Consider the following 13,375-nt stretch of genomic DNA (forward strand, 5'->3'; position numbering starts at 1 on the left):
TGTAAATACCCAAAGAGGCCGCCATTTCTTTTTTCCTTTTCCTTTTCCTTTTTTCCCTCCTTAACCACAAAGCAGTAACACCAAGAAGAAAAAAACGCAGTACCCAGAAGAGATCATAAACCACCAACACCATCAGTGGAAGAAATGTAGTCATCTCGTATCCAAGAGGGAACCTTGACCATAAAGGAGCAACACCAAGAAAAATGCTGTACCCAGAAGAGTTCATAAACCACCAACACCACCATCAGTGAAAAAAATGCAGTCATCTCGTACCCGAGGAGGAAGATGAGCCTAAACACATCCATCTTTCACGAGTAAGTTTTATTTCTCTCTTATCAATATTGACTCGTTTTTATTGTTTCAGGAAAAAAGAAATTCATAAAGTAATCCATTGTTTCTTCTTTTTCTTTACAGGATATGTCTACAAGATTTGAAGATGATGACACGTCCAAAATATTCATTAATTAGATCCTGTATTTATTATGTTAATCAACTTGTATGAGAAAAGCACATACCTTTCGTTAAAATACAATAAGTTGAAAAAAAATGTTTTATTATTTCTTGAAACCTTGAACACTTGTTTTCAAATCATGGGAATCTTGAAAATTTAAGGTGGAAAATATATCCAAGATTTGGTTTAAATGATTAGTTTGAAAATGTTTTGTTCGAAAAATTAATTAAAGAATTTTTAGTGTCCAAAATTTGGTTTTTAATTTAGTTCAAAAAATTGATTTGAAAATTTTCAAATGTGGTTTACATCTTTAGTTCGAAACTTGTTTTTAAAAATTGGTTCGAAATTTTTTTGAAAAATTTTTAGTTCGAAAAATTTTGATTTGAAAATTTAGTTCGAAAGTTTTTAGTTTAAAATATTTTTTTCGAAAAATTTAAAATTTTTTGTTCGAATTTTTTTGGAGTTCGAAAATTTAATTTTTTTAGTTCGAAATTTTTTTGATTTGAAAATTTAGTTCGAAAGTTTTTAGTTTAATTTTTTTTCGAAAAATTTGTTTAAATTTTTTAGTTCGAAATTTTTTGAAATTTTTGTTTCAAAATTTTTAGTTCGAAAATTTTTTGTTTGGAAATTTTTGTTTAAAATTTTTTAGTTACAAATTTTTTTAGTTCGAAATAATTTTAGTTTAAAATTTCTTGCACTCTGCGGAACCGTTTCGAAAAGAATCGGAGCAGTTTAGGTAAGAAAAATCTGGCAACACTGTTTCCATTAATGAAGCGCTTACTGAGCGTTTAAAAAATCTCTTAAACTCACAACAATGTGTTATAAGAAATCTACAAGCGACAAGGATGGACCCCACTTTCACCATTGTTAAAAAAAATGTATCCTTCCAGAGACATAGGCTACTAACTCAAGACAAGATCTCCACACGTAAACATATAAGGTAAGAACCATCTTACTCATAAAAGGAAATGATAATATTTAAGGTGAACTTCAGTACATATCAATAAAAGGGAACAAAATTCCAAAATCCCGGTCTAGGGTGGATCGCCGTCATATCACTCTGAATTTCTCACATGGGCTGCAGCTAAGATCATGTGGCCTCTATCAACCAATCAAAATTGAGGTACCAAAACATTCATCTTACCCGTAAAAGGGAACGAATTTCAAAAATCCCAGAGCCTAAGATCACATGACCTCTATCAACCAATCAGCATCGTGGTACCAAAGCATTCATCTTACCCGTAAAAGGGAACTAATTTCAAATATCCCAGGGTCTAAGATCACGTGACAGTTGTCAACCAATCAGAATGAGCTATCAAAGTACTCATTTTACCCGTAAAAGGGAACAAATTAAAAAAAATCCCAGAGCTTAAAATCACGTGACCTCTATCAACCAATCAGCATCGTGGTACCATAGCATTCATGTTATCCATAAAAGGGAACGAATTTCAAAAATCCCGAGTGATGGATTTTCCCGCAAGGGTAAAACATGACGTCATACCATGTGACCTGTTCACCATGTAGTGAGTCTAAGATCATGTAACATCTATCAGCCAATCAGAATCGTGGTAGCAAAATATTGATCAAAGAGGGTACCCAAATTTAAAAAATCCCAGGGTCTAAGATCATATGACCTCTATCAACCAATCAAAATCAAGGTACCAAACCACTCATCTTACTCATAAAAGTGAACGAATTAAAAAAAAAAGTCCCAAAGCCTAAGATCACGTGACCTCTATCAACCAATCAACATCGAGGTACCAAACCACTCGTTACCCATAAAAGGGAACGAATTTCAAATATTCCAGTGGTCTAAGATCACGTGACATCTGTCAACCAATCAGAATCAGGTATCAAAGCACGCATCTTACCCGTAAAAGGGAACAAATTTCAAAATCCCGGGTGAGGGATTTCCCCGCGGGGTGACTCATGACGTCATACCACGTGACCTGAAAATTTGAATTTCCCGCGTGAGCGGGACCTAAAGTCACGTGACCTCTCTCCACCAATCAGAATCGAGAAAATTTTTGCTGACTCGACTAGATATACGGGAGAGCCTACTACTTCCACTTTTAAAAATGAATGTGGAAATTGTTATTTGTTTTTCTATACGTAGTAATTTTTGTTTCGTTTCACCTTTATTTTCGGGGTTTGAATCTTCCTTTCTGTAAATTGGTAAACATATCAACTGAGAATTATATTACAATCGGCATATGTACCCAGGCTCATAAGCTGCCCAAAAATGTAGGGGAGCGGTAGAAGTTACGAGGGAACCGACCCAACCATATTATAATTCAGTTGCAACCCTACAGTGAAAATTTTAGAAGACCAGTAAATATTTAGAGGGGCCTCAGGGCCGTAACTTGTGGGAGACAGGAGGGACAACTGCCCTCCAGGGAAGCTCCCAACCGTTCGAGTGGGGGGGGGGCATTTTAAGACAAAATTTTCATACTCCATACACGATACGGACATGAAATTATAAATGAAGCATCAAAGAGGTTCACTACATTACCTAAACAAAACAGCACACAAAAGGTCAATAAAACAAAAACGAGTCGTGGGTCCATTTCAGAAAAAAATGTTTACTATTAGGGGCCCTAGAAATAATATTTATTTTTATGGCTTTGAGATTTGTCAATATTTCCCCTTAATTAATTTGTCATGTATGGAACTGGCCCAGGGACGTAACTAACGGCCCCGCAGATCTCGTCGTGTGGGAGGGCCCACAGGCTCCGTGGGACCCATAAAAAGTAAGAGAAAGATGGAAAAAAGGGGCCCAAAATTAGAAAAACAATTTTTCTAGGAGGCCCAAATACGCGTACTAATGCTTGCCCCCGCAGAAAAAATCTACGTTACGTCACTGGAGGGCCTAGCACCTTAGATCCCCATGGATACGAGCCTGCTTTTACCTATACCCCCTTCTGCTTCTCCTTTATTTCTTCCTCATTTATACTTTTGCAGAGCAGGAAATTAAGACGCAAAGCATACTATTATGCTATGTAACTAAGAATTAGTGTAATTTTTGAATAGAATACAATTATATATCAAAATCCAGTTTATAAATTACACTGATCTCGAATGACACACAAAGTAATGACAGTTTTAAAAATTTCTTTCCTCGGTAACTGAAATTAACACAGGAACGTAGCCAAGGCGGACTTTATGGAGTGCAAACCCTCTTCTCCCGAAAACTAAGCTCAAATAAAAGAAAATATTACCTGGAAATTAAGTAGCAATTTTCACATTAACTTCTGAACGAGTCAACAGTCGTTAGTCGTTTGGCGAAATGAGTTTCCAGCTACGGATCTGACAATAAATGTTGAAAATTGAAGAGCATTTTCTGTGAATGTGAAGAATTAACGCTTTTAGTGACAATTACGTACAACTGACATGAAAGACACACATACTTCTGAGACGAAAGACACATACGTGTACTGTACTTCGATGTAGCCACCACTTTTGTTTACGATTCGTCCATTATGTTAAGTTTGTGGTGGAGGTCTACCTGTAGCAGGGCTTTTTCTGTTCATTGTTTAAATGACCTGTATAATGTCTTAAATATGTAAACAACAGTTCTGAAGCGAAAAAAAATAATATAAATGTTTAAATGACTTACGGATGGCAATGACCCACGCTGACTGTAACGATGCCCCCAATCATATCCAAATATCTTCGGCCAGTGTGATCAAAGAGCCACTGCATTTTACCTTGGTGTATCAGAAGTGGTTTCTTGTAATAAGTTACCAGACATGGCGCCAGATTTGTCTTTCTTATTTTCTGAATCTGTTCATACGATGGGCCCTGTAGATAAAATAATTTACTTTATTATTATTATTATTATTATTATTATTATTATGATTATTATTATTATTATTATTATTATTATTTGCAGTATAACGTCATTCTTAACTAAAAATATAACAATAGCATATATGAATAATTTTTAACAACTCTAAATAAAATTATATTTAAAAATATTTGATTTGATTCGATTCTAAGTTTAGCGTCTCTTTCAGCAGCGAAGCTATATGAAACTGGGCTTGCAGTTTAAAGTGGGATCCGAACCACATGAGCTCCCACAGGGAATCGAAGCCTTGCTCCTCCCATGACAAAGGCGTTTCGTGCTAAACGCTTGGCCACAAAGGAGCTCTTATTCAATGTACAATCCTTGGATTTTCGTGTAGAACTGAGGAGAACATCCAGTAAAGAAAAACAAAGAAAGAAACAAACTCAAAAGCAATTGTGGCCTGATCATTCGTTGTTACCTGAAACTTTTCGACATGACAGAACTTTTACATATTTTCTAATCCATGCTAGAAAATCACATTTCATTATATCGTCGACAGCGTCACAAACTGTCGTATCTCAGTTTTCTAAACTTTTCAGGAGAGCGATTTTTAGGTTTTCACACAACTTTGAACAGCCATAACTCAAAATCTATTTTACCGAAAGGAGAGAAAATTTTCGAAGTTATAACTTAAATCATAAGAAATCAGTGTAGAAAGTTTTATGGAATTTTGCCTGTAAAAGCTTGTGGAAAATTTGGCGGGAAAAAGATACGACAGTTTGTGACGATGGTAATCCTCTCTTGTATGAAAGATACGACGCATATATATATATATATATATATATATATATATATATATATATATATATATATATATATATATATATATATATATTTTATACTGAGAACTACATTAATAGATGAACAATCGGAATATATTGCACTTATATTGAAAAACTTCGTGTTTATTACACACAATAATTTAACAAATGCTTCCTGAGATTCTTGAGGATAAAACGAAATTCCTGAGAACACACAAGAAGCACAATATTAAGAGGATACTAACCATAACAAAATAATGCTATCAAGTTGTCATTGACAGAATATAAAATCTTGCAAAGTAAGTTGCAAATTGCATGCTTTGATATTGCACTTGAGAAGGATGGCTAATGTGGTAAGTTTCTGTAAAATTGAACATGTTCAGAGTTTCGAATGATTGGAGTTGGGCCCGAACACAATGATAACGAGTCCTCGTAGGCGTGGGAGACCCGCGTTCGATTCCCGGCGGGAGCTCATGTGGTTCAGATTCAGTAGGCCCACGTTAATCAGTAGGCCCACGTCTCATATAGCCTCGCTGCTGAAAGGGACGTTAAAATCAATCAATCAAAACTAGTCCTCGTACTTCTCTGGAGCGATAATTTTTGACAAGTCTGCAAAGTAAGAACTTCTATCTGGTAGATTCAATCTGCGTTCTTTTAAGGGAAATAGTTATGTAAGTGTCCTCAAAATGACTTGTCTTAAACTGAATGCAGTTTGGATAGTCTTTGTTCACTTTCACTTCGCGCATTTCCGTCCAATTGATTGGATCTCCATTTTCGTCACGTCTAACTGACAGAATACAAAGACATTGGGACAGAGATCTAGTCTCATACATCGCTTCTGTCAACACAATGAACGGTATATGGGTTCTTTTTCCTTGCCAGTTTAACAATCGGTTCAAGTTGCGAGGGTACAAAATTACTGCCACAGCGCTTAATAGATGTGCTTATAGCACTGTGGACTGAATCTCCCTCATTTTGTCCATGCCTAGATTCAAAGAATCGGAGAGAAATTTCTCTGATGTTCTTACGTGTTTGCACCGCGTACCCCATCATAGCAACCAACCTGAACTCCTATTAGGTCCATCCTGTATTTCTCTAACTCATTCGTTACGGATTTTAACGCGCCTCCCGATAAATAATTCTAATATTCCATGTTCCAAATCTCATGTCCATTTTCTTTAGCTGATGTCGTGCCAAGTTATCAGTCTTGGTCCGAGGCTTCTGTGATTGTTTCTGAAAAAGTGTCTTTTTTTCTATTACAGGATCAGTTTGTTAGGCTCACTCAAACCCCCAAGCTGGAGGGCCACTCCGGCCACTCCTTGTCTGCCCGCGACTGCTTATTCAGTATCTTCGCAGCTAACCTCTATATCTAAAGGCCTTCTCCTTGATCCGCAACCTGGGGCCGCGGTGGCTCAGTGGTAGAGCGTTCACCTCTGGTTCATGGGGTCGCGAATTCCAACCCTGCTCCCGCAAAGTGAACTTTGTGGTGGACAAACAGCGTGTGCGTTTGTTTCCTCGGGGTTCTCCCGTTTCCTCCCACTTTCTTCATTCCATCATTTCATTCATTTCTCATAATCACCGTCTCCTTTAGCCTAACCGGCATAACCGTGGGACGTAAAACTCAAAAATGTCATGCCATGTCCATCCGCAACCTGAGGACGCCCCATGCCGTGTAAATATATATGCGTACAGCCCCGCATTGATCAAGTATAACATTCTAGCTTATAAGTTTATTTGCTTCGGCTGTTCCGAGCTTAAGATATAAGTAAAAATACATTAGGAACAAATGATAAAGAACCTAAGTCTACCTGATGGATAATAATAAGAAATTATATAAAAAGCAATGAGTTGATCAGTACGGGACTGTATACCTACTTTTGGGCCACTTTGTATATATAAACAAATTGCTTTCAATATAGGCATATCTGTCCAGTTGCGAAAGATCTGTTGCTCACAAACTGTCGTAACTCAAGATACGACTGTTTGTGAAAATGGTTTATATGCTTCATCTTAAGATACGACGCAGTGACGTCATCACCACCGTCAAAACAACACACATTACAGATGTGTCGTTTTGGGAAATTGTAGAAGTCAGTGTATGCAACTACATAGTAAAATATCTCAATTTTCAATTTTTTTGAGATACGACACTTTGTGGCGCTGTCGACGATATTTCAAAATTATGAAAAAAACAATAATAGATTGAACGATAGTTTGATCAATACAGGAAAACTTAATTTATGGTTAGCAGCAAAAAAAAAAAATGGTGAGTGTTTCTGATTTAAAAAGAAGTATGTATTTAGGAACCGGATTTTGATATTGTGTGTCAAGAATGCATTGATATATATAATTTCTCACGTGTAAGATAATGCTTATGTAATGAAGCAAAAAATAATAATATTTCTAGTATATGTTAAAATAAGAGAACTTTTACAATGACCGAATATCTTTCCATCAAATCTTCAGTTCATCACATACAATTGAATTAAACATTCTAATTCATAAAAATCAATAAGCTTTGTATTTTATAATATTTCAAAGAGGGTATGTGTATATTTAACATAAAGAGAGAGAATCAATTATAATACTTTGAACACGTTGACAGTTTCTGATTTTGTTCAAATATTCCTCCACTTGGTCAATGAGGACTTTAAAAAAATGAATAAATATAATTTAATAAATCGCACAAAAGATACATCAATACATTCTTCATTAAAAAAAGAAGAAGAAAGAAAAAACTCGTAGTCTGTATTCATTTTGAGCTGAGAAATTGTTCAATTTAAGTTTCGGAAAAGGTTTAAAAGTAAGTTAACTTTTTCTTTGAGATCTTTGTATTTATTGCCTAAAGATTTAACTAGATGTTAGTATGAATTACTAGTATTCTTTGTAAATGAAATGAAATCTCTAAGTTTAACATCCCACTCGTACGTCAGCTAGGCTCATGGAGAGGAAGAGTATTATTTGTGTCACTGTTAAGTTTATGAATGTTACTCCTAAGAATAGATGACATTATTAGGACTATGTATGTCACTGATAAAAGTATATTTGTTGCTGTTAGTAGTATATGTGTCACTGTTAGGAGTAGGATGTGTCACTGCTATGAGTATATGTGTCGCTGTTAGAAGTATATCTGTCACTGTTAGGAGTATATCTGTCACTGTTAGGAGTATGTGTCACTGTCACGGAGAACAGGTTTTTGCAAGACGTAGAATTTCTACTTAAAGTGAGATAAATCATTCGTTGTCCGTATTCAACACCAAGTAGGTAGTAAACCAAACTATATCTGCGCAGAATATGTGAGGTTCTGCCAGATGCTGTTCATACAGACAGTGGACATTTGAAAACAATGTTTCTACGAAGAACGCATTTTCACCACTGTAGCGTAAAGAATGTGTAATATCCGATAGATTGACAGAGAATTATAAAGGGTGATAGGACAGGGGAAACGTAAACAATACGGGTACATCACGTATACACCTCTTGTGGCCGATGCAAAGTCCTTGACATCAGTAGCCAAGAGCCACTTGCTTCTTCCCCACTCGCTCCCGCTGTTTCCAGCACTGGACACCCAAGCCTCGAAGTTGTGAGTATGAGATCGCCCTTGGCATAGATTACTATTTGGTATATGCATATCGTTGGCTCTTTGTCATGTACAGTTTTGTGAGAAACGTTTTAAGCATGGCTTTCACTCTTTCCAATAAAGAGTTCTCTTAAACACTCTTAGTCAATCTCTCGGCACTTAAAATGGAAGCCTATAACAACTTGCTTCTTCATTTCACTGATTGTGGACCGCTGTGGTTACGTGCTATAGATTGAACGGCTGTCTCATTTGGTTTTGTAGATGATATAAGACGACTCGTTCCGTCTCATCTCTAATACAAATCTCTCAGATTTCTTCGTAACTCTCCCGATTCGCATGCGGCGTTTCTTGTCTCAATAAGGTTCCAAGCCAAAGATGTGTACAGCAGCTCCATTCCATAGCAGAAAACTCGTTTTCTGTTTGAACCAAGACATACACACGGAATGCCAGTCGAAACTATTATTAGAAAGAATGGAATTACACCCTACCTATTAAAGTAGTACAGTTCGTAGACGTCACTTGCCTCTGAGATGCTTCGTTTCATGTAGTTGCGAAGGCTTGTTGGCAGTCACTTGATTAGTGCTGTTACTCCGTGTGTCATTTATGTGTCTTGATAGATACCTCGCCATAATTTTTAGCCCATATTCCTATTTTATTTACTGACGAATCTGGTTCAAGGATGGTGATGCGCCTGAACGCTCTACTGCTGATATCAGGAGTTATCTAAAAGGCATTTCTATCGCTGGATTGGCCAGGAGCCATTTTCTTGATCACTAAGATCACTCGATCTACCATGGGTTGAATTCTTCTTATGTGAGCATCTGATGTAGACTATGTGCCATAACCCCATTGATTCTGACCAAAATTTCGTCTTCAGGCTTGCTGCTGCAGCTCGAGAGGTTCCAAACAAGCTCGAAATTTTAAACGTAGATAGGTATCCATGCACTGACGTTATAAGCTTTGTGTTCATATGTATTGTATCTCTTTAGAGTAACTACTATAGAAACAGGACGAAATAAAAGAAATGTTGTATTCCATATGACGTGATTTTAATTTTACCATGACAATAGTGAAATGCCTATGGCAATATGATCACAATCTCAATATGATCACCATGACAATAAATGTATAATTTGGCGCCCTGTATCACCCCTTATAACTTCACAGAATATGTAACATGTTTAACACAGACATCCTTAATTCGCTCCTCGAATCCTGTAAATTCCGGATCTTGATGGAGTATACTGTAACCTTAAGGTACCCCAACAGATTGCACTGAAGAGGGGTGAGATCCGGAGAGCGCGTTGACCATTCCACCGCTGTCCATGCCCGAACCACTTGTCAGAAAACTGCTGATCCAGGTAGTCCCGCACACCACACTCGTACTGGTTAGATGCTCCTTCCTGCTGAAAGAACGTTGCATGTGAGTAATTGTCCGATAAAACAGACGGTAGGATTTCCTCAGCAGCAGCAAGTATTGATCAATATGCAATTTGCCGTAGCCGAAGAATTGCCAGAATGATCTTAATGCCAGAATAATACACCACACCATAAAAATTTTGCCACCTTGCACCAATTTAATACAAGTTGCTGTCACTCCAATTAGTGATAATGATAGGGTAAAATGTTCAGCGGGTTTATACTTCTGCAAAAATAAATACGTAAATAAATAAATTGAATATATAACCGGTGTCGCATGTCTATCTTTCCATTAAAATCATAAAGTGATACTCAAAATAGAGGAAGGGGGCGCGGTGGCTCAGTGGTAGAGCGTTCATCTCCGGTGCTTGGGGTCCCTGTTTCGATCCTAGTCCACGCCGTGTGGACTTTGTGGTGGACAAACACCGTGTTCGTGGGTTTTCTCGGGGTTCTCCCGTTTCTTACCACTTTCTTCATTCCACTATTTCACTCATCTCTCATCTTCACCGTCTGCTTTAGCCTAACCGTCATAACCGTGGGACGTAAAACTTAAAGATTTCATTTTTTTTTTTTCAAAATAGAGGACTTCAACATACCGGCCATGGTGGATATTTATATTTTTTCAGGATGCTTCACCTCCCAAACGTAATTTATAGGTGATGTAGAGCCCCAACCAAATAGTGATTCTTGTGTTAGAATTAGGACCTGATTTTTGGCCTATCCTGTATACACATATTTCAAATATTTTCAAATTATTTTGATGCTATCAAGTATAGAATAAGATCTTCAGATAGTATTATTTACCATTACTTCCATTCTTTGGTCAATTCATCCTAACGGTTTTTTTGTCATCGCGCTTAAGTACGCTGTAATGAGATTTACATGTTGTTCAATATTTATGGCTAAAGTTTGACAATGGTCTGACGCTTGCCGTTGTGTATGTAATTATAAATTTAGTGACACATCACACGTTTACTCAGTATTCTTTTTTATTAATATTGGCATTGTGATCGAAATATTAATTTAGTACAGACCATTCAAAAATGTAATGAATGCTAGAATAATAACATTTTATTTGTAAACTAGTAAGAACAATATTATCAAAGAATTACTGTATTAGTGCCATAACATAGAAGGAAATCAGACACATTTATTCCCAATATCAGTATAAAATATGAAGTTAAATTTTAAGTATAGCACGTAGGTACAAGGGTAACAACATATCATAGTGTAAAAACAGCCATGTAGGGTAAAATAAAATAAATTACAATCACTGTCAGATTTACGTATAAGCTAAACAACCTATAACATTAGTTTAGAGCCGCCAACTTCTAAGGCGCCGTGAAAATATACCGGATGTACATTTCTAAAAGATGAGATAAAAAAAAGTAAATGAAATAAAAGCTACATATAAGAACAGTATTTCGTGTTGCGTAGTCTCCTATGATGTAAGTAATGGGTTATCTCCTTAAAATCTCAGTACAATTTTGATTGACAATGAACAACTGGGCATAAAAGATTACCTTCCATAGCTAATCAGACTCAAATGCTAGAGATTATAAAATAATAATAATAATAAATCAACAGAACAATCTGAATCCAAGGATTCCAGAGATAATAACTGCTTTATAAAAATAATTATGTCCTTGAGGAATCTGGTTTAGCATATGTTACACCCAAGTGTAATTATATGCTCTGGTTAATCTCCAAATAGAGTCTCATTATTACAAGAAAACACATGTTAAACTTCTAAAATCAAACTGTGATATTAATTGTATATTTGAATGGTTACTCTTTTTTTTTTTTTTTTTTTTTCTTTACCTGATATGGTTCAGGTTCAAAGTTGCAAGGTGGCATCTGTGGAACATCTTGGGAAGAAGTTGCTACACTTAAACTGAAAGTCCTTTTAATGGAAAGTTTCCCTAAAAATGAACAAATTATTTATGAGAACATGCAATATGGAATGTGAGTAGAATATAATCGTACATTTATTAAATTTCACTAGGCTTACAATTAACATAACTAAGTATTTGATTCTGTTTACAATAGCGTTGCGAATAGAAAGAACTCTTAGTTATTTTCATTTATTACAACGAAAGTAAGGCAATTTATACAGTGGTATGCGATAAGTACAAGCAATGGCGGATCTAGACGGTAAAAACTGGGGGGAGGGCAACCAGAACCCACACTATGATAGGTATATCATGAGTTTACCAGTGGCGGATTACCAAATAGGCCTACTAGGCACGTGCCTAGGGACGGCAACTCTTGGGGGCGGTAAAACCTTTTCTCCGGAATATAAAAAAATGTCTTACGTACACAGTAACCATTTAGACCTTTGAAACCAATGTTTCAAATCAATGGTTTGCAACACTTTCGCTTCATACAAAAGAAACCTTGGTGTATCGTATTTATGTGTTATCGAGAAATGTTTAGTCTGCTCTGCCTCCTTCAGATTCTGATTGAGGCATCAATCACGTAGTTTTTTTAACCCGTGCTGTGACTTTTATCGCTTAAAATGATAATAATACAAGCCGCCCACCCAACCTTGCTGGTTTGTTTTTGTAAATAAACCGACGATCTCTCACTACCCTTGCGAAACCAATGGCTAGGCGACAAAGAAAACTGGTTGTTTGAAATTCGCATAGTTGCATTGCCTGTACAATGTCTGAAAAAAAAAACTAAAAAAGACAGAGCGAAAGAAAATTCAGTCGGTTATTTTTGAGACTGCTGTTGAGTGAGTGAGTACATCTTTCGCATGGACCTTTTTTTTTTTTTTTTTTTTTTTTTTTTGAATCGTGTTATTAATCTACTTGGAACTACTTCTGTTATACGCAGACGAGTATTTGTTCCTTGCAATAAATGATTACGCAGATATCTAATTCGATGCAACTAGTTTTTGTCTTATTGTATTTTCTGGTGCATTCAGTTGGTTGCTAGTGCGCTTGCGATTTGATGATTTTTTTTTTAAATCCAGCAGCATGAAGCGAACAAAATTAAGTGGGGCGGCTTATCTCAAACTTGCAAACGAAAAGCGTGAAAGAGAAGCAACTTTACAGAAAAAGCTTGGTACAGTGGATACATTTTCTGGGCGAAAGGAACAAGTTATTTCCGAAAGCAGTTCAGTAAATGAAGTGGAAGCGGTTACATCGGGTGAACTCTGTGAAACGAAAAATGTCGACAATATTGAGGGTTTAGTTGAAGAAGAAAGTGCACTTAAAGTAGTCGCTCCTCAGTTCGTTGGAGTTAGTGATTGTGACAGTGAGAGTACAAATTTCGTTAGTGACGATCCTGCCGAGTGGTGTCTGAATGAGTCT

General features: G+C 36.4%; 1 protein-coding gene across 3 annotated transcripts in view; it reads right to left on the bottom strand.

Moving 5' to 3' along the window:
- Positions 1-13,375, bottom strand: part of LOC145675582 (alanine--glyoxylate aminotransferase 2, mitochondrial) — a 110,175-nt gene that overhangs the window by 65,570 nt on the left and 31,230 nt on the right. For all 3 annotated transcript variants that reach the window (XM_081746107.1, XM_081746105.1, XM_081746106.1), the window contains exons 2-3: positions 11,880-11,980; positions 4,068-4,252 (exon numbers count right to left, since the gene is read on the bottom strand). In XM_081746107.1, the coding sequence (XP_081602233.1) occupies positions 4,068-4,252; positions 11,880-11,980 (286 nt within the window). The remainder of the gene's footprint in view (positions 1-4,067; positions 4,253-11,879; positions 11,981-13,375) is intronic.

The sequence above is a fragment of the Thermobia domestica genome, chromosome 18 (genome assembly GCF_964235325.1).
Source record: "Thermobia domestica chromosome 18, izTheDome1.hap1.1, whole genome shotgun sequence".
NCBI classification, from domain to species: domain Eukaryota; kingdom Metazoa; phylum Arthropoda; class Insecta; order Zygentoma; family Lepismatidae; genus Thermobia; species Thermobia domestica.